The sequence below is a fragment of the Macrosteles quadrilineatus genome, unplaced genomic scaffold (assembly GCF_028750875.1).
Source record: "Macrosteles quadrilineatus isolate MER2022 unplaced genomic scaffold, UCM_ALF_1.0 Scaffold_8__2_contigs__length_117827958, whole genome shotgun sequence".
In the NCBI taxonomy this organism is placed as follows: Eukaryota; Metazoa; Arthropoda; class Insecta; order Hemiptera; family Cicadellidae; genus Macrosteles; species Macrosteles quadrilineatus.
Genome location: NW_026542601.1, coordinates 106,720,529 through 106,746,018, shown reverse-complemented (window position 1 = coordinate 106,746,018; position 25,490 = coordinate 106,720,529). Strand labels below are relative to the sequence as shown.

At 31.9% G+C, this 25,490-nt stretch overlaps 1 protein-coding gene across 2 annotated transcripts in view; it reads right to left on the bottom strand.

Moving 5' to 3' along the window:
• Positions 1–17,934: 17,934 nt before the first annotated feature.
• LOC129001286 (GDP-fucose protein O-fucosyltransferase 1) overlaps positions 17,935–25,490 on the bottom strand; it is a 29,874-nt gene continuing 22,318 nt past the window's right edge. Inside the window, exons 1-5 of one of the 2 annotated variants that reach the window (XM_054428536.1) lie at positions 22,378–22,482; positions 21,780–21,828; positions 19,077–19,528; positions 18,644–18,677; positions 17,935–18,512 (exon numbers count right to left, since the gene is read on the bottom strand). In XM_054428536.1, the coding sequence (XP_054284511.1) occupies positions 17,983–18,512; positions 18,644–18,677; positions 19,077–19,528; positions 21,780–21,828; positions 22,378–22,413 (1,101 nt within the window). In that variant the 5' untranslated portion in view covers positions 22,414–22,482 and the 3' untranslated portion in view covers positions 17,935–17,982. Of the gene's footprint in view, positions 18,513–18,643; positions 18,678–19,076; positions 19,529–21,779; positions 21,829–22,377; positions 22,483–25,490 lie in introns of those variants that run through there. The other variant, XM_054428534.1, reaches the window with a different exon arrangement.

The window sequence follows — 25,490 nt, the reverse complement described above, 5'->3', positions numbered from 1 at the left end:
TTAATTTTTTAATATTTTAATATTTAATATATTTTTTTAATATTAACACATTCACTACCAAGTGTCAGTATACTACACAACAGAGGAGTGTGACGACTGGTAGTGAACCTGTTAATGAGTTCATACAGTATTAACAAAAATTATACTCTACATGCCCTCTACTGTTTCACTTCTGGGGAGCGAGCTGGTCTAGTGGTTAGAGCGCAGGACTCCGGTTCCTGGGGTCCCGGGTTCAAATCCCACCAAATCACCAATGGATTTGATCTAAGTGATAATGCCGTAACCCCTAGGTCTAGCCTGAAGTAATGTGAAAACAATTCCAGACTCGTGCCTATTGTCCTTGGACAAAAAAAAAACAAAAAAAAACTGTTTCACTTCTAACTAGTCTCAGTCTTCTAGGAACCTCAGCTGATGGTTTAATGTTCTCACATAGAGTCTCGCTTGTAATACACTCCGCTGATACAACAAAGGTATAAATCACTGGAGCGTAACTTGAGGAAGCCTTTTCAGACTAATTAACTCTACCTCTGTCTGGTAAACATCTCTCGTATGAGGATTTGCAAAGTCTAGAAATACAATTCTAAAACATATTTAGTTACTTTAATTAGTTTGTTATACGTGTTACAAAGTATTTGTTAGTACTTTTATTTCTTAAAAAGCTTGACACGACCATCAAAAAGAAGTGGGGTGTGGGTGGAGTGCAGGACTAATAGTGTCATGAAGTTTTAGGTTGAAATCTCCATAATCACCTACGCCATTTGCCTTTACTTATTATTAAAAATGTTGGTATTTCCTATCCAGTGGTTCTTATAACATCTTAATCTCCCGGTTTTGAAAAAGAGAGTACTAACTTATTGGCCATGTTGGGGGTTTTTATTTATCGTAGACTTACTTATTGTAATTATAATACTGTAATGCAATTTTTTTTTAAGATATAATTTGGAAATTCGGAAACTTTTGTCCAAAAATCCCCTGCATAGAGAAGAAGAAGTTCTGACAGAATTGAAGCGTTTCATAATTTTTTTGAGATTTATGTAACAGAATAAGTCCATTTTAAATGTTTGTGCCTGAAATGAAAGTAGTTAGACGAAACCTTTCCATAAATAGTAGCACGGTTAAATTATAAGGCCTAATTAGTTTATTGTTTAACCTTATCATATTGAAAAAAACGTTAAAGTAAATCATTAAGTCCTATTCGATAAGTATGAACAAAATAACTTTGAAACTTGAACCATATTGCATAAACTTTCCACAATCTTGTCTCATCAACACGAATTATTACTTTGCCACTTCAGCGTTCCATCTTCCAATATATCACAGTTGTTTGAACTTCATTGTTTTACCCTATCACAAGTTTGGTTGATTTATATTGAGTCATAGAAAACAAAGCTTTATAATGCCTCTTTGTTTGAAAACTTCCCCGCATAGTTTGGTCATTGTAATTCATTAAAATTGTCAGTGCAGGATATACATATTTTTAGTGACTATTAAAAAATTCGTTTTATCGTTACCAGGTTTGGTAAAGTTTTCTTTGAACTTTAAAGCTACGAAAAGAATCTAAGCTTATAAATTAACAATAAAGTTGGTAACTTAATAACTGAGGGTTTCAGTTTAAAACCCGTGTAAATGAAGCTACCACTAACGGTAACTATGCAAGCAACAATGCATAACATGTAAGTGAACAATGCAAGCATCAGATACTTATACATGAGATACATATTATTACGGGATTTTCCTGTCTTTAAATCATTCAATAGACTAGTAGGTTTATACAGGCAGTTGACGGTGAAGTGAACAATAAGAAAATAATTAACTCTGAAAACTTTGGTAATCAATTCATAATTTTGTATGAGGGAACATAGTGAAGTATAGCCAAAATTAAAAGATGTAAGCTAGGTTATTATATAAACATTGTAAGTAACAAAGTCTGCTACAATTACTATAGAAACATCTCTTGGTTAATTATGACGAATAACCTCTGGATACACAAGTGTCCGTGGCAAGGTTTATACAATGTGATATCACACTCATCATCCATCATAACGTCAGAGCTCGTCGTCCCATGTTGGACATTTCCGTGACTCCTCTTCATGTAAAAAGATTAATATGGTTACAATGGACCAATACAACTACTTCGATAAAAGTATGTTGGTATTATAAGTTAAATCTTTAATTAGTATTATCTGTAATACATAGAACAAAGCCAGGTTGTACACCATACAACAAATTTAATTGTTTACTACACTATTATGTTTCCAGTTAATTTCAGGGAGTCATTTGGGGCGTCCCCTTATACATAGTAGATGGGAAAAGTATTGTTTTCGTATACATATCGAGTTTGTGTTTTGGGTGGAAATTCTTTATGGATATTCGTTATTCATTAAAACCATATAAATATTGACAAAAATAGGTCCCTGCAGATTAAAAAGGGGAGTCAAATAAACAATGTTTTTAGTCATTGAATTGCTTCATTTAACATGTACAATAGGGTACATTATTTGTTTCTTAGTTCATTCTAATTGCATCGTTAAACCACAAAACTGTACAACGGTAACAGTTAAAACACCTAGGTAAACTAAGGTAATTTCCATCGTTAAAATGGATCACGATTGACGTCAAGTTCTCCCTTAACTGTGGCGTCAGTGTTTGAAGTTTTAACCAATTAACTCTCAATTAAAGAAATTAATGACCGATATTCACTTTATCCTACTGATTTCCTAACTATGGTATAATGAAGTAATGTACCATAACTTTACTTAAACTTTACTTTAGTCTTAAGTTGAGATCCTCTAAACAACCACCCATTAAATTCATAGTACATTAAAATTGAATATTCCAAGTGAATTTTCAAAGTGAAAATTTAAAGTGAATATTCAAAGTGAACATTCAAAGTGACGATCACAAGTCATCTGAGGAACAAAAAGAAAGTGAAAGCCATCAGAAACACCCGGCCTGGCTCACACAACTCTATCTAAGTCAAACCTTTTAGGTCAAGCCGTTTGTATATCCTACAGTTTCAGTTCCTAACACACTTTAATACTTTACGATGAAACGGCGACCATACAACGTAGGTACATAAGAAAGAGCAGCATATCCTCGTCATAGTCTTTCCTCGTTCTCATAGTACAAAATTATTGGATTTGACCAAACCTTTGAAAACTATTTAGGCAACTAAAACAATATTTTTAATAACAAATTTGTCCTAGTTTGTCATTTACTAAGGTTGAGCAAATGTATATTTAAGATTAAAAATTTAAATAGTACACCTAGTTTAAATAAATTCTATCCAGGCTTAAAACTGTAAATATTATGGCATTGAAGAAACTTGGAGGATAGGAAAACTATTTAATGCTTTAAACCTTCATATAATAAAATAGGATCGGCAAAAGTAGAAAAAATATTAAATAGTAAAACAATTTAGGCTAATTCTCTGACAAAACGAAGGTTAGTTGGGAAAAAAATTTTTAATGAAACAGAGAGGTGGAAATAGAATTAGGATGTCACAAGGAATCTAAATCAACAGTGACGACATTATTGGGGAATAGTGCGATGTTTTTGTTATTTTGTCCCAGCAAACCTTTCGTTTAGCCTTGAAATCTGGATCGTGTTAAAACCGTGAAATAATGAAATTAGTCTATTCAAACATAATCATTATAACGATGGTGTACAATTTGTGTTAAATAGTGTTTGAACAATTATGCAGAGCATTCAAACAGATTATTGTCTAGAAACACGTGAACAATGTTAGTGAAGTCACTCCAAGTATGTGGTGACGTCACCAAATACTTGTGGTTAGATGATGGTTTGTCGCTTCAAACTCTCAACTTTGTAATGCCAATATGTCAACATATCTCGAGGCTTTTCAAACGAGAACTAATATAAATGGTACTAAGCTAAACGTTAACCTCAACATGTTATTTATCTGCTTTTTATGTAATTGTGTGATCATTTTGCAAAGTATTGGACCAAAGATTTTTTGTTACGGAATATTATCACCAGAAAAATTAAAACAAATAGTTGCAATCTTTGACGGCTTAAACAATCTTTGTTAAGGAAACTTTCAAAAGCATCACAAAATGTTGTTTATAAATTTACATACTGAGCTTACATAAGGAGTGGCTCATAAATTGCATAAGCTATGAAGAAAGACTTCATTAATGAATAGTAATTTTCAGGTTTACGATCAATAACTAAGTTTGAAGATATATCCATAGAAATCAAAAGTTGACACATTATGCACTCTTTGTTAGCATCGGTTACTGAATATTGAAAAGCATTACTTTGACAATTTTATTGTAAATAACTTTTTAATCAGCATAGAACGTGTTGTTAAGAGATTACTATTATTAGACGATTTTTTGTTGACTTTCCGTATTACATTGTATTAAAACGGAGCCAAGTTTGTTGGTCTGAGAAACAAAACCTGATGTTATTCCCCTCGAGCTTTAATTTGCATGTGTTGAAATATTTAAGGGCTCGACCACCGCTTGATGCAGCAATTATACTTAGGGTTCAACATATGCTGTGCATACTGTTGTAGTTCTTTTCACTGTGTGTTAATACTTTTATAATAAAGTCAGGCTACCTGATTTGGTCATTTTAACGGACGTTTAGATTATTTTACAATTTGAATTAACACATAACAATTAACCAGTCTTATAATCAACGATCTGGTAGAAAGAAATACGTATCAAATGTCAAACATTTATTTAATAAGTATTACTAACTTTATTTAACTTGTCATAAAATTAAAAGCCTCAGAGGCTTAGGCAAAAGTTCTCGTTAAAATATAAATTCACTCAATTTATTGTCGTAGTTAACGCGTTCATTTGACTAATCAAATAATTACACTTTCGTACCAGATAATATATAAATTCAATTAAATCAATAAAACGTTCATTGAGAATTTTATATTAAATAGCCAGAAAGATCAAACAGATCAATTAAATACTAGGCTATATTCAGATAAAAGGTTGATTTTTTCACAACAATAGAATATTGGAATCCAAAATTCTCTTAAATAATTTACCGTCTTCATAAAAACATACTTTCGAAGAAAACGAGTCCAAAGGTGTAAATTGTCCTAAAAAGTAAATGGTCGTTTCTTTGTCAGCAGACGGAAGATTAATGGTTTCACACATTCACCAAAGGTCACATTTAATGTGGTGTGCACATGAAAGTGAGTATTTGAAAATAAACCAAAAGTTTTGGGCATTTGGTTAATGTCTTTTTTATTAGATTTAATTGGGTGTGTTAGAAGTTCTCTCTGAATACTATATTTTGCCTACCTATTGTGCACAAATCATATGTTTTATTATATTGTTAATACTCTATTTACATTTTTGTCAGTTCTTTGAAAATCATGCTCATTAAACCATCTTTTGAATTTTATTAGCGAATTTCCCATATAGGGAATAAGCTATTACCGTAGTACTCATGGTAAGACCTGGACCCGGGACCGATTTTTTTTTCGTTTTGAGGTCCCTCGAGGCCAAAAACACCATCCGTTCAAATTCATATATATATATATATATATATTTATATATATATATATTTATATATATATATATATATATATATATGTGTCCGTTAGCGCGATAACTCGAGCAAAAATGATCCGATTTTGATGAAATTTGGTACAAACGTGTAAACCTACGTTTATTCGAACGAGTTCGCGAACCAGCATGATCGGACCATGGGAACAGGGGTTTATGGGGGCTTTTATGGGGTAAAAATGGGTTTTTCCTATTTTTGACCCAAAAAACATAAAATTTTGAAATTTCTTTCCAAACTATTTAGTAGAGCTTAAAAAACAAATAATTTAGTATATTGAAGCGTTATAATGCGCCTAATAGTTACGGAGAAAATTCCAAACAATTGTTAATTTAAAATTCCCATGTTATTCTTAAGGAGAATAAGTAAACCGTTGTAGTGTGCTTGTTTATTAACATATTTTGCCCAAATTTGGAAAATGTTTTTATTTCTTACTAACTATTAACATTTTACATAAAAATAACACTTTTACCCTCCCTGTTGCAGCAAACCTAAGTACTGTATATGTTAAACTGATTCTATTTAAATAGGGAATAAATGTGATATTTTTAAGGAGACATTTTAGTCTAAATCCAATCAGGCAAATGGAAATTCGCTTAGTCTGCAGGTTTGCTGCGGCGGGGGTATTTTTTTATTGTATCAATAATACTATCTATAGTTAACATTGTGTGTCAAACAATTAACGTTTATGAAGAAAGGCATACATTTCCAAAACAGCTGTCAGTATAATAAAACACATCTGATTTTAGTATATACTAGCTGTTACCATTGACTATTGGATACAGAAGAAGACATCCCATCAATATGGATCAGCTGTCGCCAATTTTTTACTAAAAAAGAATGTAGTTGTGTGAGCCAGTCACAGATTGCGCTATACTGTCTAAAATTCTATTTTGTACCTTATTTTTCGTTACTGACATAGTTGCTGGGTCACAACAGTTGCTATAGCTCATAATAAGTCATCAGTTTGACTTGGTAAAAACCATCATGTAAAAGCAGAAATCTTTAATTTAGATCAGCGCAATATGTAGGTGGCTTACATCAACTAAGACAAATTTTATTAAAAACGTGGCTACAACTTTAACATGGGGATGGAATGTCTAGTTGTTGTATTAATAGTCAAATCTGTTACCCACAGGCTTAAATAATGGATAGTTTTGCGCAAGGTTTCTCGTCATGACGAGCATTTAAAGTATATGGTTTATGGGGGTGTAAGTTGTAGTTTTCTCTTAAGTTCAAAGGCACTTTGGGCTTTATATATAAATTACTACAATATTAATTATTCATCGTTAAAGGTTCTGCATTACAGAAATTTTGTTTATTTGCCAAACAAGTTCGAAATGTATACATTCCTGCATGATCTCCGGATTCTAGTAGCAAGTATTATTCCCAATCCAATTTCATACCAGATTTTCAAGACTCATTCATAAGACCACATGGAAACATGATATTGGATCTTTCAATTATTTAAATACAATTCTTGATACATCACAATTAATTTGTATAACATCTTAATTCTCAAACTTGTGTAGTATTTATTCTAGATAGTTATAGTTAGTGTTTTCTAGGTCTTCTTTGATGTCTACAGTAATTTAAACAGAGTGTACCAACTTTTACCCGTAGTTAACGTTGATATAAACATTTTTTACAATAGTCAGTGATATACATAGAATAAGTCTATTAACATAAAAATAAAGTTCCTACTAACTACAGCAACGAATGTCTAGCGTGTTGTAAAACGTGTTTACTGCCAAACCTACTGCTTTAATTTCAGCTGCTGTTAAAGTTCGTTGGACATTTCATGACCCTATCAAATTTCTATCTGTCTCACATGTAACAAATTTACACCACTTCTTGTGAAGTAGCTTGTGCAATTCTTGCACTACTCTCGTTGAGCGAGAGACATATTTGCTAAATAACTAACTTATCCAGTCATTAAGTATTAAAGTATTAAATTATTAAAGTATATGCTTTTATTAATTAATTTCACTAAATACAACATCAATGAAACAAGCAGTGCTTCCTTTTTTGTAACCAAAGGAACAAAGGGGAAAAGTAACTGTTTGATCACTTTGAATAAACTTTGTAGATTCTATAACGATGAATTTTCCTTAACAATAAACAATTAAAGTTTTAAATTTTGAGTTATTATTTAGTTATTAGGATGAAATTTTTGATTGAAGGAAATTATAGAGGATGCATGACCCTGGAATTAAGGTTTAAAGACAAGTTTAAAATTCACAAAACAAGTCAAAAATATATTTGTTAGAGGTAAAGTAATCAGGTATTCTATACACCGCCTAAAATCAAGAAGACAACGAGTAAAATAGATCTCATTATATACATTACCTAGTCATTCTATGGAATGCCTGTTGGTAATGTAGGCAAAGTATGAAATACGTTGTTGGACTTTTTGGACTTGTGTACCCAATTTTTTTATAAATATATCTAATATAATAAAATAATCTAACCTAACCTAACCATACTATATTTCATTATTCTTTTAGGTTTTTAATTCATTATTTTTTGTGTAAGCCAATCTATAACTATCTAAAAACCATACAAAAAGATAAATCAATCCTGTTCAATAAATGTGTTTTTTTTTTTAACAAACATACTTAGCCTACGCACTTATGGGTATTCTATTGATTAAAGTGCATTAAAACCTATTGTTATTTTATTTTATACTTAGCCTTTAAGCTTAAGGTAAAGAATGCCTGCATTATATGTATTATTGTAATGATTGTAATTGACATAACCAATGCATGTAAATTATGTAAATCTGGTTGAATAAATGACTTATGACTTATATACTTTGTCTGTAACATATACATCGTCTGCATAATTCCTGAATTCAGGACGTAAGTCAAGTCCCAATCCAATCTCCAGGTTTTCAAGGCTCACTCATTCCTCATACACATACATTTCATTACATCCACATAGTAAAATACGCCTCAGAGACTAGGTGTAATAAAACACTACAATGATGGAAAGGTTTTACGGTAGTGGTGTTCACTGTTATGAACTAGTTTACTGTTTCTGAATTACAGTTCAAACTTACATTGACAATACTAAAACTGTATACTGGATATCGCTCCCAGAGGCAATCATGTCAGTTCTACGGTATAAACAAAATGAAACGGCGTTAAGTAATCACAAACTCATTTACAAAACCAACATTTCTGACAACACTTCTCACGTAGCTGGTTAAGTTTTAACTTATTTCGTGGAACATTTTAAGTCATATTACTAGAGTATTCATTGAAAGCGAAACGATAAGATGTTTGTGAAGATGCTAAACAAGGTGGCATATTTGATATAGTATATTACTTACAATTTATAGTGTGTTTTTGTAAGAATTGGACTAAGTAGGTGGTAATGAATGAATACAGCATTACTCAACTCAGTCATAACCTTCGGTTTATAGTCTAGCAAGATTATTATTGGCATAACAGATAGTTTTCTATACTATAAATAAGTAATATTTCTCATTATGGTAGGCTATAAAATTTAAAAAAATTAAATTTAAACCGCAGACATGTATACTAGCTCATTATGATATACTTTACAAAATCAAGCATTTTAGAAAGGCCAAACAAAGCCACGACCACATTCAAAGTGCACCACTTTATCTAGTCCATTATCTCGAGGTTCTATTTGATAGATTTACAGCCTCGAAGACAACAGCTGTGGGGAGATATTTCACAAGAACAATACAAGTGTCTCCTCATCGGAACTGGGTGGTTCTTGATGAATGCTTTGAACTTCTGGCGTCCTTGTTACAAACAATGCGGCTCTGATCTTGACAAACCGCGATCTTCAATCCTTTGTTGGAACTTTTTTGTATTTTTCTTTGTTCAGAATATTCGAAATAATTAAACATCAAAATTTTGGATAAAGTCTTTAAACATTGCCTACTTTAATTGTGACCTTTTAAGGTATTTTAGTAGCAGGTTGAAAATAAATTATTGTACTTGACGATCGTCATCTATGTATTTTCTTAACAGCAAGTTTTATTAAAAGATGAAACGTGATAATTATGTAGGCCTGCATTTATTTTCCCCAAAACTGTATAATATATATTCACGCATTGAATTAAACATGTTTTATTTCAGTATGAAATCTTTGCATACAAATAAAATCATAAACCAAGATGAATAAATAGTTAATAGTTAAGGAATAGTTAAGGATAATGTTTCAGTAAATACCAATAAACTATCTTATTTATAAAATAGTTACTTATAGAACTTGTTGATATCGATTAAAAATCTGCTTATTATTTCCAAGCCCCTGTAATTTACAAATAATGTGAAATGGAAACTATTAATTACCATTGAACTTTATACACACACATGCTATCTATACTTACTTGTTTTGTCTTTGTTTTTTTTTACTTAGTTGAATTAGCTCCCGACAGAGCGTGTTACAGTCTAAAGCTATATTTGACCATTTATTTTTTATTCTGTGATAGTTAATGTAACTTTAAAAACTTTTATGCTATGCGTTGTCCCTTCAGTTTGATTTAGTAAAACATGTTGCGTAATAGATAAAAATATTACTTAACATCCGAACTCTATGTTGGTAGTTAAATTTAACTGAGTTCATTTTTATTCTGGAACTCAACAATTTAAATATGGGAATACAATGCCTAATTCTATACATAGATCTCTATTACTACAACTTGTTGTGGTAAAAGAGATCGATAGTTCTCTATTATGGTCAGAGCAAAAAACTGCATACCTACTTTTGCCCCTCTTTACATAGTAATTTCAGTCGTTTTCTTGAGAACAAAAATGTAGTAACTTTTGGATAGTCATAATATTACACATCAAGACACTATTACACGTCATATTTCATTTATGACTGTTTTAACTTTCCTTTATTAACCTAGTCATATGTTTAATTAGGAATAACTATAAGGGAAATTTCCTATTCGGTGTATTATTCCAGATTCAGAGGTATATGAAAGTTGATACTCCAGCAAAGAGTTTGTCTATACATTAACCTATGTAATCTTGTCAGTTGAGCATCGCATGTCTTCCACTCTTTGTAAAAAAACTTGGGGTTTACTTTCTGTCTTCCAAACACGATATCCATGTATTGTGTGTGCAGTAAAAGGGTCTCAAAACTCTTTCAGTGTTCATTACACAAAACAATTATCCCTACTTGAATAAGCTATATGATAGTATAAAGTCTGATTTAAAAAGTTACAGCCTATTCCATCAATATGGTGTGTGAATTATTTGATTAATCAAAACCTTTTATTGTGTTTTGTTTAGATAATATCAGCTCTTTTGTTTGGATAGTATAAGCTCATGCACATATAGTATTTATAAAGTATAAATTAGTGCAAACACTATGACTTACATAAAGTGTCACTGCACTATTTGTAATGTTTTGGCAATAATATGAATCATAGTCAAGACTGATGACAAGACATTTCGGATTTATCCTAAACGCGGATTTAGTGTAACGCGTTATGTATTTGAAGTGTTTACGATTATTTTATCACCTTTTCCCGTTTGTCTAGACAGACAATAGGATCGACATTAATGCTTCTGGGAGCAATATACAGTATTCTGACAATTTTACTATTGGCAATATCTGTACTTCAAACTGTAATCCACAAACAATAAAATATTTTATAACTGTGAACATAAAAATCGTAAATTATGACCACTCTCCTATTATTTTATTACGTATTATCCTTATTGTTTTATATTGTTTTCCTTTTTAAATTATTAATACGCATTATTTCACTCTTCTACAAAATGCTATACTGAACCCACTTTTTTCTAATTTGTTAAGAAACATCGGATGTAATCTTCAATGAGAACTAATCTATATCTATACTATTATATAAAAATCTAATGGTGTCTGTATGTGTATTACTAATAGGTGCAAAAACTACTGAACCAACTGGGCTAAAATTTTACAAAAATATAGTTACCATACAAAGGACCATTATAGGACTATTCACATTCGGACACTGACCGTGGGCTTTGCCCCTTTGGCTTTAAACGTTCTGAGGTGAAGATTTTAAAAGTAAATATTGATTGGTATCCATGGCTGTGATGAGAACACTAAAAATGTTTGTTTACATTTGGTTTGACATTTAAATGTAAACAAGAAGAACTGCTAAACTGCATAACTTTAGACAGCTGATACAAAGAAATTAATTAAATACAATATTTTCATAACTATGAGGTAGGTTTATTTTAATCTAACCTTTTATCATGGATTATTTATTCTAAAGCTATGCCAATGATTATATAAAAAAAGATTCTATAACCGTTGCTGTATCAACTCCCGGTATCAACTCCGGCTCTGCTTTGGATTTTTTTTAAAGCGTCTAAGTTATGAAAATAATATTATTGATATGATTTCATGGAAACAGTATGAAAATTACAATGTATAGATGTTTTATATGAATTTGGAGGCTACTTCAAATAAATTCTAACTGCTTCACATGTGTTAGATTAACTTAACATAACTTGCACATCACATTGTTTTTTTTATATTTTTTTTTATGTATATTTAGGTAAATTAAGTTATTGTGTTTTGCTAAGCCTATGCTTAAATTAAACCAAAGAATATCATCAATAACTAAATTGTACGTCGTTGAGTTTTGTTTTTTAAAATCTGTTGTATGTGTGTAGCTATAATTAATTATCAAATGGTAATACAAAATACTCTTATTTTATCTTAACATAGCTTTCAGTTCACATTTACTTTATTTGATTATTTATTATTTATGTTTTGCCACACCACTGATTAAATTAAACCAAGGAAAATATCATAAAACTAAGCAGTACACAGTGTTCCTTTGTTTCTAAAACCAATGAAATATCTGTTACTATGTTTACTTAATGGTAAGTGTGCAAAATGTAAAGACAATGCTGATTAAAAGAACTGGTTTGTATATTAAGTTGTTTGTTGATATTTTTGTAGAGTAGAGTCAGAGATGCAGTGAAACATATACTGTATTTGCTATTAAATTTGTTTGTCCTTGATGTTTTGATAATCACATTAGTTTTGTCTACTGTCTTTAATGCTAAATTATTTGTTTAAAATTTTTTATAGTACCTATAGATATAGTTTCTTTAATATTTCAAAAGACTGTATTGGTAAGGCACAGCAATATTTCTAAAGTTTATAACAGCTGACTTAGTTTTGCTAATGATTTATTGTGAGTGAAGAAACTGAAGATGGAAGGATTTGTGATTTAATATAAAGAAGAGTGAAATTTTAAAATAATGTTCATTTAAATTTAATAATTAGTAATAACTTCAAAATTTAAATTTAAAATGTCAATAATAAATAAAAAGATATGTAATTAAGGGAGATGAAATGGTGGTACCCACTACTTACCAGATTTAAAGTCATAACTTAAACGTTTCTATTAAGGCCATAAAAGTTGAATTTCGTTTCTAAAAGCGTTGGCGGATGTGTAACTATTATATGCAACAGATGTAAAGATTAAAATGTTTCTATTTTGTGTCCTCTTCCGTTGCAAAGCACGGGTACAACAGCTAGTAACCTGATAAATGTGTAATTAAGAGACAGCTTATTTTACAAGCTGTACAATCACTGATGAGATTTCAGATGTGTGCACAGTATCAATCAATTATATCAATTATTTAAGATGGGGACGCCGCTATGTTCGTATTTTAGTGAGGGATGAGTGACGCAGTCTTGTTGTTGTAGTCTTGTTAGTGAGTTAAAACCGACATCTTCGCTGTTAATGATAGCCCACACAGCCAATGCCAATCAAGGGACCTACAGTTTATAGTGGAATCCGAACCACATTTTCCTCTTGTAATTAACGAATTGGTCTAATTATCAGGATAGTACTGTGGATAGTCGTAGTACTCACTAGTGTGGACATTAATCCACACCAGAGAACATCGCATCCACAGTGCATGCCTATAAATATCCACAGTTCGTGATCTCCTAGTAGCTGGATTACAGGACGACGCTCTATAGTAGGCCTTTAATTTTGTGGGAGGGGGCGTTCACAAACCCTAATCCCCCCCCCCCTTGGTTATCCCTAAGTACATAAAACAAGAACTTGATAAGTTTTAAAAATTGATATCGCCAATTGTTTTCAAACAAAATCAACCGAACAAGTTTGATAAACTGTCTCAAGTGAGATAGATTTGACGATACGGTATCTGATCGTTCCAAACTCCCAAAAACTCCAAACATACGTAACTCATTCTCCCAGCAGCTGTCACAACTCTTCCGATGATTGAACTCCAACTTTTGCCTTTGACAGCGATTTATTCGATCGGAGTCATCAAGTTGACTTTCTTGAGAATTCAATGCTTTCGGCAACAACATTATGAATAAAATGCTTATCAAAGAACATGTATTACTTACGTTTTAAAAATAGTTTTTTTTATGTTTTATATATTTATCGATTAATGTATGTAGTAAAACTTTTGTCTTTTTCCATTCTAAAAACATCTACTTATTCGGTTTCTATTCTTTTGTTACAATATATTTTAAATGCTTGAAAGGTCGTTGGTTCGATCCTGAGAAAAGTGAACGAATACTAGAACAGAAACTGTGTGTATCGTAAACATAAAATATTACTTAACTGTCCAAATCCTATACAAGTATTATTAAAACATGGTTTGGACAGTTCCATTTAAATCATGTAAAATGATGTTTATTTTTGGGCTAGTGACATCATTTCTTTATATTTATGACCCATAGCGCTTCTGTTCTAAAACTCCTGGAAAAGTGTGTAGATTTTTTTATGGTTCCAAACTGGACCCAGCTGTCCTTGATGCTTGATCATTGGGCTTTTAATAAATATGCCTTAAGGCACTAAAAACAAAGCTACACAAGGCATCACACTCATTCCACACTCATTCTTCACTCATATTTGGGATGAAACACGCACAAAGGTGGCAATAACAATGATAATTTAAATCTTATTATCACAAAAATAACATTGACGAGCACTTAAATAAATGCCAAACACCACAGCCCAGTGTCGTATTGGGTTGATAAGTCAGGGTGAAACAGTCAGCTTTCACTAGTTTCCTTTCACTAGTTTGACAACAGCCACTAGTGATAACACTAAGGTTAGTGACCTCCTTAATATGTAGGTTTGCACGTACTTTAAGACTAAAAATTATATTTCTACTAGGGTACCGGTACTCGCATAGACAACTAGAATTATAGACCGAAAGCAGTCCTGCTTTTAGCATAAGTTCTGGCATCTACCGCTAGGAGTGCCACGTAGTTACGTAGCGCGTGCGCCTTAACTTCATGCACTGCTGTCGGTGTATATTCTATTTGTCTATGGTACTAGGGTTCGAGAAACTCGTACAGTACTTCAGTTAAAACCAAATATTTGAATATTGTCCTTCTGGCTTTACCATGCTATAGTTATACAATGTACAATAATATCAACATGATGAAAAGAGTTAAAAAAAAGACTGAATACGAAATATTTTATAAATACCATTGGGGACAGATCTAGATTATACTAATGATTTTCACATAGCAAATCCCGGCCCTCCTGATTTTCTTTAAATTGGAATTCTCTTTAAAACAGAACCACTCAATATTTTTACTGTTTCAGTTTTTCTTAACTTAATTTTAGTCATTCGAAGAGGATTAAACGCTGCTGACCTTTTCAAGACATTTTGAGTCCATCAGATGAAAAGCCGCTTACGTTAAAGATACTCTATTCTGCCATAACACTGTTAGAGAGAAGGAACTGAGTCAAGCAAATTAGAACAAATTATTTATATATTCAACGTCTATGGTAGATTTACTGGTGATGTATTCCAGTTAAAAAAATTAAATAATGAAATAAACGCAGGAAATTCTAATCACAGTCATAGCCCAGTCAAGTTAATATTTTAGATTAATAAACTGTGGTGAGTGCACCAAAAGACTGTTTAAAACCATCTAGACAATGGTTTGTTTTAATTTGTATATTAATAGATATTATATATATAGATATATACAGGTATATATAGATAGATATTTTTTTTGTTATTATTTGATGATTCCATAGTTACCTAATTGTTCATAGCTAACTTCTACTTATCACACTTATGTTTTTGTCACCCCTATTCTATTTTCTGTCAATCTCTTTAATCAATTTTCCAAAAAGTAACCTACATAGTTAAAGAATAACATTATTTCAGTAACAATATTTCTACATTTACTTCTTTTTTTCCTAGTTCAAAAATGGTTGATTCTTATACACACTAGGTAGCACGTTCTGTTCAAGTATTCGTGCTATGAAGTAAACCGATTGATAATAGCCATAGCATTTCTACTTTATTTTTCACAAAAAAATTAAATCAATTTTAAATAACAGGATAAACCTTGCTCTGTCAAACCGTAATTAACTCGTTTGTAAACAAATGTTTTAATCAAGGTTCAACAACAACAATTTGGAGAACGAATAACGGGTAAGCCCATACAAACATTGTCACAACCCTCCAAGGACTGAGCGAGTTGCAAGCTTTAAATGAACTTTTATATTTGTGTTAGAGTTAAAATACAATTTGAATCCTCTCTGGTCTAACAGAGTTACTATATTGTGATTTATTTAGTTTTAAATTATACAGGTTGTTCCGGAGTAAAATTGTTTTTGGGTGGTTATATTATGAATGCAACGAGAATTTAACATTTGAGACGTGATTTTATAGTTTTAACATTTTTTTACGATTCAAAAGGCAAAATAGTAACAAAATAAAGTTGACTACGTAAGGTTCTTGTTTTAATTTACCAACACAATGCAGTAATCGGTGTTCGAATTCAAGTGGGGGTGAATAGGTCTTTATTTAGCCTAAACGGACAAAGTAGTTTATTAAATTGGTTAAAATGTACATAAGTGTGACATTTATAAAATAAATTACTGTCTTAACGTTTACAAACTCATTTACAATAAGTTTAAAAATCTAAGTTTTTAGCGAATTTCCCATATAGGGAATAAGCTATTACCGTAGGTTCCATTGTAAGACCCGGGACCGAATTACTTTTTCCTTTTGAGGTCCCTAGAGGCCAAAAACACACTCTGTTCATTCACTTTATAGAGCTACCTTTTCAATAAATACGTGAAATAATCAAAACCAGAGTAGGCCTACCCTGAAATTCATTTTTTATTAAACTTGCTAATTTCAAAAAGATCGAATAAGAAATTGCTGAAATATTACGATTTTTAGTTGTAAAATGGGGTAGAAAAAGGCTAAGATAGTCAGGTTTGCCCCATTTTACAACGAAAAATCATAATATTTCAGCTATTTCTTAATCGATCTTTTTGAGCTTGGTACCGTTTGATAGGGAATTATAAATACTAAATAAACGTGTTCTAGGCATTCTTTCATAAAATCAGCAATTTTGTAGTAATTTAAGTTAGAAAAACTAAAACGGCCGCCATTTTGAAATTTTGAGTTGATTCAAGATTAATTTTGTTTCTGACATGGGTCTCATCTAGCTATACATACATACCAAGTTTCATAAAGATCTGCTGAAAAAATTGAAACATAAAAATGTTAGTGTAAAAAATACAAAATGGGGAATATCTGGTTAACGAAGCTATTTTGAAAAAATGTTATTCTTCATTTTCTCTTTATTTTGACCCAAAGAATCACTACGTAAATTAAGTCCCCTACTCTTTTTGAACGCCCTATATAATAGGGAAATTCGCTAAAATCATAGATGAATGTATCCGGTTTGGTGTGTTAGCTTGAATGGACATCAAAATTACCGTTAGTGGTCTAGGTCTTACCATGAAATCTACGGTAATATCTTATTTCTCATACTAGCCCAGAGAAATAATACGCGAAACGTTACAAACCAATGGTTTAGCACATTTTTTTAGGTTTACAAGTATATTATTGGTTAGTCATCTAGGTGAACTGGTAAAGAGTGGGGCGTCGGCAAAGAGAGCGCGTGCGTATTGGCCGACGCCCCACACTACAACAGTTTACTAATACAACTAACCAAATATATATTTATAAACCTTCAGACACATACTAAAAATTTTGTTTGATACATTTTGCGTATTATATTTGTAAAAAACATATATAGGGTAAAACATATTTGTGTGCTCTAAAACATAAACATTATCAGAGTTAAAATGTTATATCTATTTGGAAATAATTTTTAGACGAATGCCTTTACTTTAGTACAAAAGTAAATTCCTACACTATAGTATACATAGTATTCAACTTATGATCAAACACTGCAATTTCTAGGTTTGGAGGAGGCGGGCGGGAAAGCTAAAGGGGTATAAGTGGAGACTTTTGGAAAAATACACCTCTCATGTGGTTCTATCAAAAAATCTAGCTTTCCACCATTTAGTTGCAAAAAAGTGTGTTTTATTGTTTTCATTGACCAGGCTATTTGGATAATTTGCTAAAAGGGTCAATAAGTAGATAACTGAACAATTAGTTACGATAGTTTATTTTTGCAAAACAGTTTCGATATCAGTCCTTTGAGCGTCGAGTGGTACCATGGCAACTTGACATCCAAGGCAGTATGATCGGTAAATTGCTTTGGGCAACTAACTTTACTGGGATTGTTTCGGCGAATTTTAACTGTACCAGATTCAACATTTTCGTAGTCAATGGATATTGTGTAACATTTTTTTTCAGTGGTTTTGAACACAAGGTTAAATGCGGTTAGTTTCGAATAGCTATTGAGCTTTTCCTCCTTGTTTATGTACATACCCGTCGATCCAGACGTACAAGAGTCTATATTTAACTTTTCTAAGACTATATTGTCATGAATTATAAGTGCTATTCCCATGGATACATATCCACCGTCTACTTGTACAGTGTGTTTTCGGCACTCGAGCTTGAAATGGTCGTCGTTTGGATGATCGAAAGCGTTGTCAATAGTATAAAGCCGAGGTTCCTCTTTTGAGATATCTCTGTTGAAATCCATGATCTCATACTTTCCCGCTGGTAGTAATAAATTTGCTATAAAACACAGTACATTTATCAGAAAATAATAATAATAAGTATAGAGAACAATAAAACAATATCTTAACAGTGTAATAAACAATACTTGTATGACTAGGTGTATTGTACTCCACATTGTATATACTTACAAACACCACGAGTTGGCTCTCCTTTTTCATCATCCTAAAAATATAAGTTTAAACTTAATTAAACATGTTTAGTAAGAGGTATTATACAGTAGTAAAACTATGGCCCAAAGACAGGTATTGTTTGAAGAATGTTCTAGTTGATTCTATTTTTACATATTCGATGCTATCTACATAAAAGTATCGGATCTTATAAAGATGTCAACAAATACGTAAATGGTTTACTTTCTAAAATTGTGTTAACACAAACACATCTTAAATTGTATACTAAAAACAAATACGGTATAACCAGGAAAAATAATTTATTGAAATATAAAAAATTATTTAATGGTTAACTCTTAACAAACATTTGTAACCGTAAAACACCCCTAACTTAATTCGGCCAACATGTATCCATTTATCTTTATTATGTCAAACTATGTATTTTCACACTTACATCCAGTAGCTGGTCTATACATCCAGTCGTTTCTGGTTTGTCTCTTTCCAATATGGCGGCGTAAAGGAATGTGTAAACCTTGTAGTGTCTTTTAACACAGTAAGGCGTTTCCCCTCCAAACAGGAACATTATGGTAAATGTCATCTCATCATATTCGATTCCAATATGAATTTTTAAATGATACGGATGAATATAATCAGGGACTTGTTGGCAATCGTCTTTGCCATGTAGCTCTAATGTTTCTGCCAAGAATCCAGCTGGGCTGTATATTGTCGCCTGAGCTTTGTTGTTGTCTTCCAAGCATTCTACATGCATAAATTCCGTATATCTGTCCGACTGAATTTTTATTGTATGACGTGTCAAACCTTTCACATGATTCTCTGATTTGATCAATGAAGAGGAGGTTTGGTACGCACCGTATAATATGCTGTTACGACGTGGAGGAAACAATACTGAAAGAGAAATAAATTTGGGTTTGTTAAAAATCATTACTCGATATCATTTATCAGTTTCATATTGTTAAGACAACACCAAATAAAACTTTATTGCCTAATTACAAAAATGTGATAACGTAGATGTTTATAACAACTCATTTAAAGCCTGTCAATTATGTGCAGTGGGATGAACAACATTATAAATAGAATTTTTACTATGTGCTATAGGGAAGTAGAAGATTTAAATAGTACTCTACACTGTAAAGCTAAACTTAATCTTATATACTAAAACACTGTTGAAAGATTTATGACAGCTAGCCTGGCCATACTACTGGACCGAATTACACGCGGTTGGTACCGAATGAAAAGTATTTTCCTGTAGATATACAGAATCCCTTTACAAATTTAAATAGGCTCAAAAATAAGTACCAAAACAATGTAAATAAAAAGAATGAAATGGACCTTATGGGTTGCCATGATGGTGACGAAATAACAACAAAATATAAACAGAAAATCAAAACAAATTTAAGAAATTCCAATCTCATGTTTTATTTACAGTGTGGGTTGAAAATAGAGAAGTATACACAATACATACTTTTGGTTGAGTTTCCGACTACGGGGTGAGCTCTCGTCTTATGTACTAAAACACTTTTGCAAAACTTATGACAGCTAGCCTGACCATAGTTATGGACTGAATTACACGTCGTTGGTACCAAATGAAAGATATTTTCTTGTAGAAGTACAGAATCCTCTTATAAACTAAAATAGGCAAAGAATAAACACAAAAAATGAATTTAAGATTCAAAAAAAAACTACCATGGGCCTTATGGGTTGCCAGGTTGGTGACGAAATAACAACAAAATATAAACAGAAAATCGAAACAAATTGAAGAAATTCGAATCACGTGTTTTATTTACAGCATGGGGTGAAAATTGTGAAGTTTGCGCATTACATACTTTTGGTCAAGTTTCCGACCACGGGGTGAGTTCTCGTCTTATACAGGGTGATAACTCAAGGAGGCCACCATTGGGATATCGGAAACGGTAAGAATTAGAGAAAACTTTAAATGGGGGACATTCCTTTATTTTTTGTGGCAATTAAAAATATGATTTTAGTTAAAAACTTTAAAAACTTTTTTATTTTTGACATTTTTTCGATAAACCTACTCGTTTAGGAGTTACAACCTATTTAAAATGACTTCCGGTGTACATTTTACATCATGTAGCACCTAAACAAGAGGTTTATAGCGAAAATGCGAAGAGTAAATAAGTCAAATAAGTCTTAAAATTGCATCCACATTCCAAAAAGACTATAAAGTTCGCTAAAAATATTAATTATATTATTTCAAAAATGGCGGCCATTTTCCAAAATGGTGGCAAACTTGAAAAGTGGAAAACTGTGTATTTTATGGTCTTTATGGAATGTGGATGCAATTTTAAGACTTATTTGACTTATTTACTCGTCGCATTTTCACTATAAACATACTTGTTTAGGAGCTACATGATGTAAAATGTACACCGGAAGTCATTTTTAAATAGGCTATAACTCCTAAACGAGTGGGTTTATCGAAAAAATTTCAAGAATAACAAAGTTTTTAAATTGCATGTTCTATCCGAAATCATGATAAAATATAGGGTGTTCCTCAAGAAATTTCAAAGTTGGCCGCCATTTTGGAAAATGGCGACTGAATTTCGAAAAAATAAAATCATATTTTTTAACTGTCACAAAAAATAAAGGAATGTCCCCCATATAAAGTTTTCTCTAATTCTTACCGTTTCCGATATCCCAATGGTGGCCTCCTTGATCACCCTGTATACTAAAACACTTTTGCAAAACTTATGACAGCTAGCCTGATTGCACATTACACTGCACGATAGTTTCTGCACGATTGTTAATAAGTTTTAAATAAATAATAATTTACAGTATTAGGATGTACAAAAAAAGCACTAAACAATTAAATGGGCGTTAATTGGCTTGCTACATGTCAATGAAGATCTTTTAGAACCAATTCAAGTGAATCTAAGGAAAAGAGAATTAAATAGATTTTGAAAACTGTAGAACAGATATACGAGTTCTATTTCTGCAATAAAGTGGGATGATTCACTGCATAACATTTGACTCTCCTTATCTGAAATATCAAGTCCAACTTTCCTCGAAACCTAACTCTGTCTAGGCTGATGATTAACAACGATCAATTGAAAGAGAAAAAAGTTCCATTAGCTAACTAAATTTTAAAATAACCTGTTAAATAATATCATATTGGTTTTACCATGGCCTTCAACACTCCCAGTGATTACAGGTGTTAAGTTGTGTAGAATCTGCAACAAAGCAAATTTCAGACTAAACATCAATTGTGGAAATCATGAAAATAATTGTAAACTGTAACAATTGGTAAACAATTTTATCACGTACATACATTCTGGCGTACTTAGAAAGCCTGTTATGAAGCCTGTAATAAAGTACACTTCTGTTATATTTTATGAGCCCCCATCCCCGATTGGGTTTTGAGGCCGCAGTAATTGGCTTGGTTATTATAAACTACTCTCATATCTCCATCCATGCTTGGCTTAAAATACCTACTTTCGTATGGTCACCATTTCAGAAAAAAGTATTAAAGTTAAGTATTGTAGTAAAGTATTGAAGTAATGAAAGGATTCATCTCTACACCAAAGTAAATAGCTTTACAATGACAGTCGTCAGTTTGACATCATCAAAATATTTGTTTACGAGGGCCACCTACGGTAATAGCTACTTTCCTACAGAGAAATCCACTAAAATCAATAACATTTAAATGGTTTTTGTTAAAAGCTAGAAATTGTGAAAAAGCACCCTATATACAACAAATCTAGTTATATAACAAGACTCACAGTAAATGATCCAAAAACTACAGTAAATAGTTTCATGGCAAGGAAAACTCACAACACTAACTAAAGGCAATACGATCTCTGGATGTGTCGAGTTTTGATGTCAAAGTACGTTAGTGATAAATTGTCTGTCAGTGTAACTCATCAATAACTCATTAATTTATCCATGTTTGACGTGAGACTAGTTTTACTCTGATGAAAACTACTTACTCTAAACACTCGTGTGCATTTTAAAAAATTTACCATAGCATCTTTAAGTTTAAAAAAAATTGTAGTAATGTTTTTTTCGCATACTGCTTGAATCAACCCCAAAAGAACACAGTTTTAATAAAAACTAAGTTGTGCGCTGTTAGTTGTTTTTATAAAATCGGTGCTAAATTTGCAACTGCTTTTGTTTGTTATTTTTCTTGGTTTCTATAATCAACGACTGCGTAAATAGTAAATGTAAATATCATGCACTATAGAACTGATTAAGTGGGACTTAATTGAGCTGAGCGAGCGAATCTCTTTGAAATTGGGCCTTGAACAAACTTTGTAATTGATTCACGCAATAACGGCTGATATTGTAGCCAAACTTACCAGGGTTATTTAGAAAAAGAAAAAAATTGAAATGTTATACAATAAACAAAATATAAATTTGATAATGCCTATACTTAAAACTAATATAAAATTTTAAGTTTTTAAAATTAGCCTTCTTAAACGTATACTTCCTGAACTCTAGTTGAAAATTAGTCAACTATTTTGTGTTTTCAGTATGTTGATTAGAGCTGCCATCAAGTGGAAGACTTTTAAAGCTACTTTATCTGGAGACGTATGTCCTCTTTCTCTTCTTATTTTCCAATCATGACTTAAAGCAAGCAATGTGTCTAGAACTGTTCCCTAATGTATATAGCTTAAATCTAAAGTATGTTCAAAGTAGTATTTTCGATTTTATGTTTTAAATAATCCAACGTGTGAGAGTGGGTAGGGCCTAAAATCTCTTCAGTTTTCTTTCCCTAAAGTGAACAGTAGTAAATCTAAAGATTATCTGGTCACTTCCCATCTCATTCCTACCCAAAAACCTCAAACATAAACCTAATTGGTAAATATTAATACTAATCTGACCATATGATATATGATATGTTAATAAATTCAGAATAGTTTGTTACAGTGAGAAAAATAATTTCAGTTCATCTAAATGTTGATAAGTTAAGTAAAATAAATGTTTTGGAAACAAATCAATCTTTTTTCAAGTCAAACAATCAAGTCACTGGTCTCACCGTAATGATTTTTTTACTATGATTTTTCATTGGAAAATCACCAAAGTCACAATTAACTTTTCATACGTTATTTTTACAGCAAAGGGCAGTTTGCTATTTTCATACGAAATTTTAATTAATATCTTTCGGTCCGTTTTATAAGTTTTTTGTTTAATTTATTTTATAGGTTTATGAGAAAAACACCATTAAAAATTCAAATTTCAAACATACCAAATTTCATCAAAATCGGACCACAGGTGAGGTTTGTAGCTCTCACATCCACCCCACACATAGACAAACACACACACAACATCGAACCCCACTTTTTCGGGGGACCCAAAATATAAACTCGACAATTTTTACGAAAACAATACTTTCTCCTAATCATATGTAAAAATCACAGCACTAGCCTTCAATAATCAAACGACAACAACAACACCTCAAGGTATTGACTCCCTCACCCTATATTTAAACCCGGTCAAGTAGCTTTGGGAGAAATGTAGGGCAAGTTAGAACACTCTACAACTGGGGTGTCAATAGAAAGTGAGTAGAGGACTTCTATTCGCAGTGAAGTGTCAAAATATGAAGTCTTACTGTCCGTTAGTCTGTGAGCAGCATGGTCAACGATGAGGCTGGGTAAGTCTGATGTCTAACTTAGTTTATGTTGTTGTAAAATGCTGGTATGAAGGAGAAATGAATTTTTAAAGTGTTTTTATTATATGATACGTTTATATTTATATGTGGTGTCACACACAGATGATCCGTGTATAAAAACTGATATGTTTTAATCTATTTAGTTTTTACATACGGTCGTAACATTGTATGCAGTAGGCCTACTTACTCTCAAGGGCAAATTAAATAGTTGTAACTTTTGATGGCGTCCATCACTAACAGAATTTGTGGAAATTGATAAATAGACGAAAGTTAAACCTTGTTGACACACTGCAAATATATGTCGCAAGTATTATTATGTAAAAAACTACTTAGAATGGTGCAGTTTAACGAAAATGAAGCTCAACATACAGACGTAAAGTATCTTTTCACCTCACTATGATGTTTTAGCCGTTTTACAAACGTTAATTAATTTTAGGCTGAAAGCAACGTTTGCTGTCTATGCCATCTGTCATCGCCATTTGGGGACCGAGCAAGTTTGTACATCCCTAGGGCCGAAAATCAGCTGTACAGAATTTCTTTACTACAAAAAATAATAGTACATTAATTCGTACCTAGGGCCGAAAATGAGGTTTTGCCGACTCGAGATAGTGTTTAAGTTCGAGACAAAGTCGAGATTGTGCAAAACTATTTCGGTCCGTGGTATGAATGCTATTTTTCACCACACTATGCCCTATTACCACTATTCACCACAATAATAATGCACACTGATAGTCAACACAACTACAACTTTAAGGTGATGTGAACAAATATATGAGGAATCAGCAAAAATAATAAATAGTTGCTAGGCAACGGTGACAATAAAACAATTCTATTGCAATGCTATGGATACTTATTGTGTATTTAATATGCATTCATGTTTTAAGAAAGTAAGCGGGCAGCTGATTTTGCTAAAAACCTGTTCGGTCCCCAAATAACGATGACAGCTGGCATGGATAGCAAAACTAACTTCCAGCCACCAATTAACGTACTCATACGTTTGGGTAGGAAACAAAGTGCGGGGCAAACCATGTCAAACGAAGTCGATTCGAAGTCCCTAGGAATGAAATATATTATTTACTCTATGACCTTCGCTGAAAATCTCATTTTAAATTTAAAGAAACTAAGAATGAAAATATATAATTATAATTTAATAAACACAACACAATAAATGCAACCTTACCCCTCAAGTGTAGTAGAATTCTAACTCCAATACAATTTCATCAA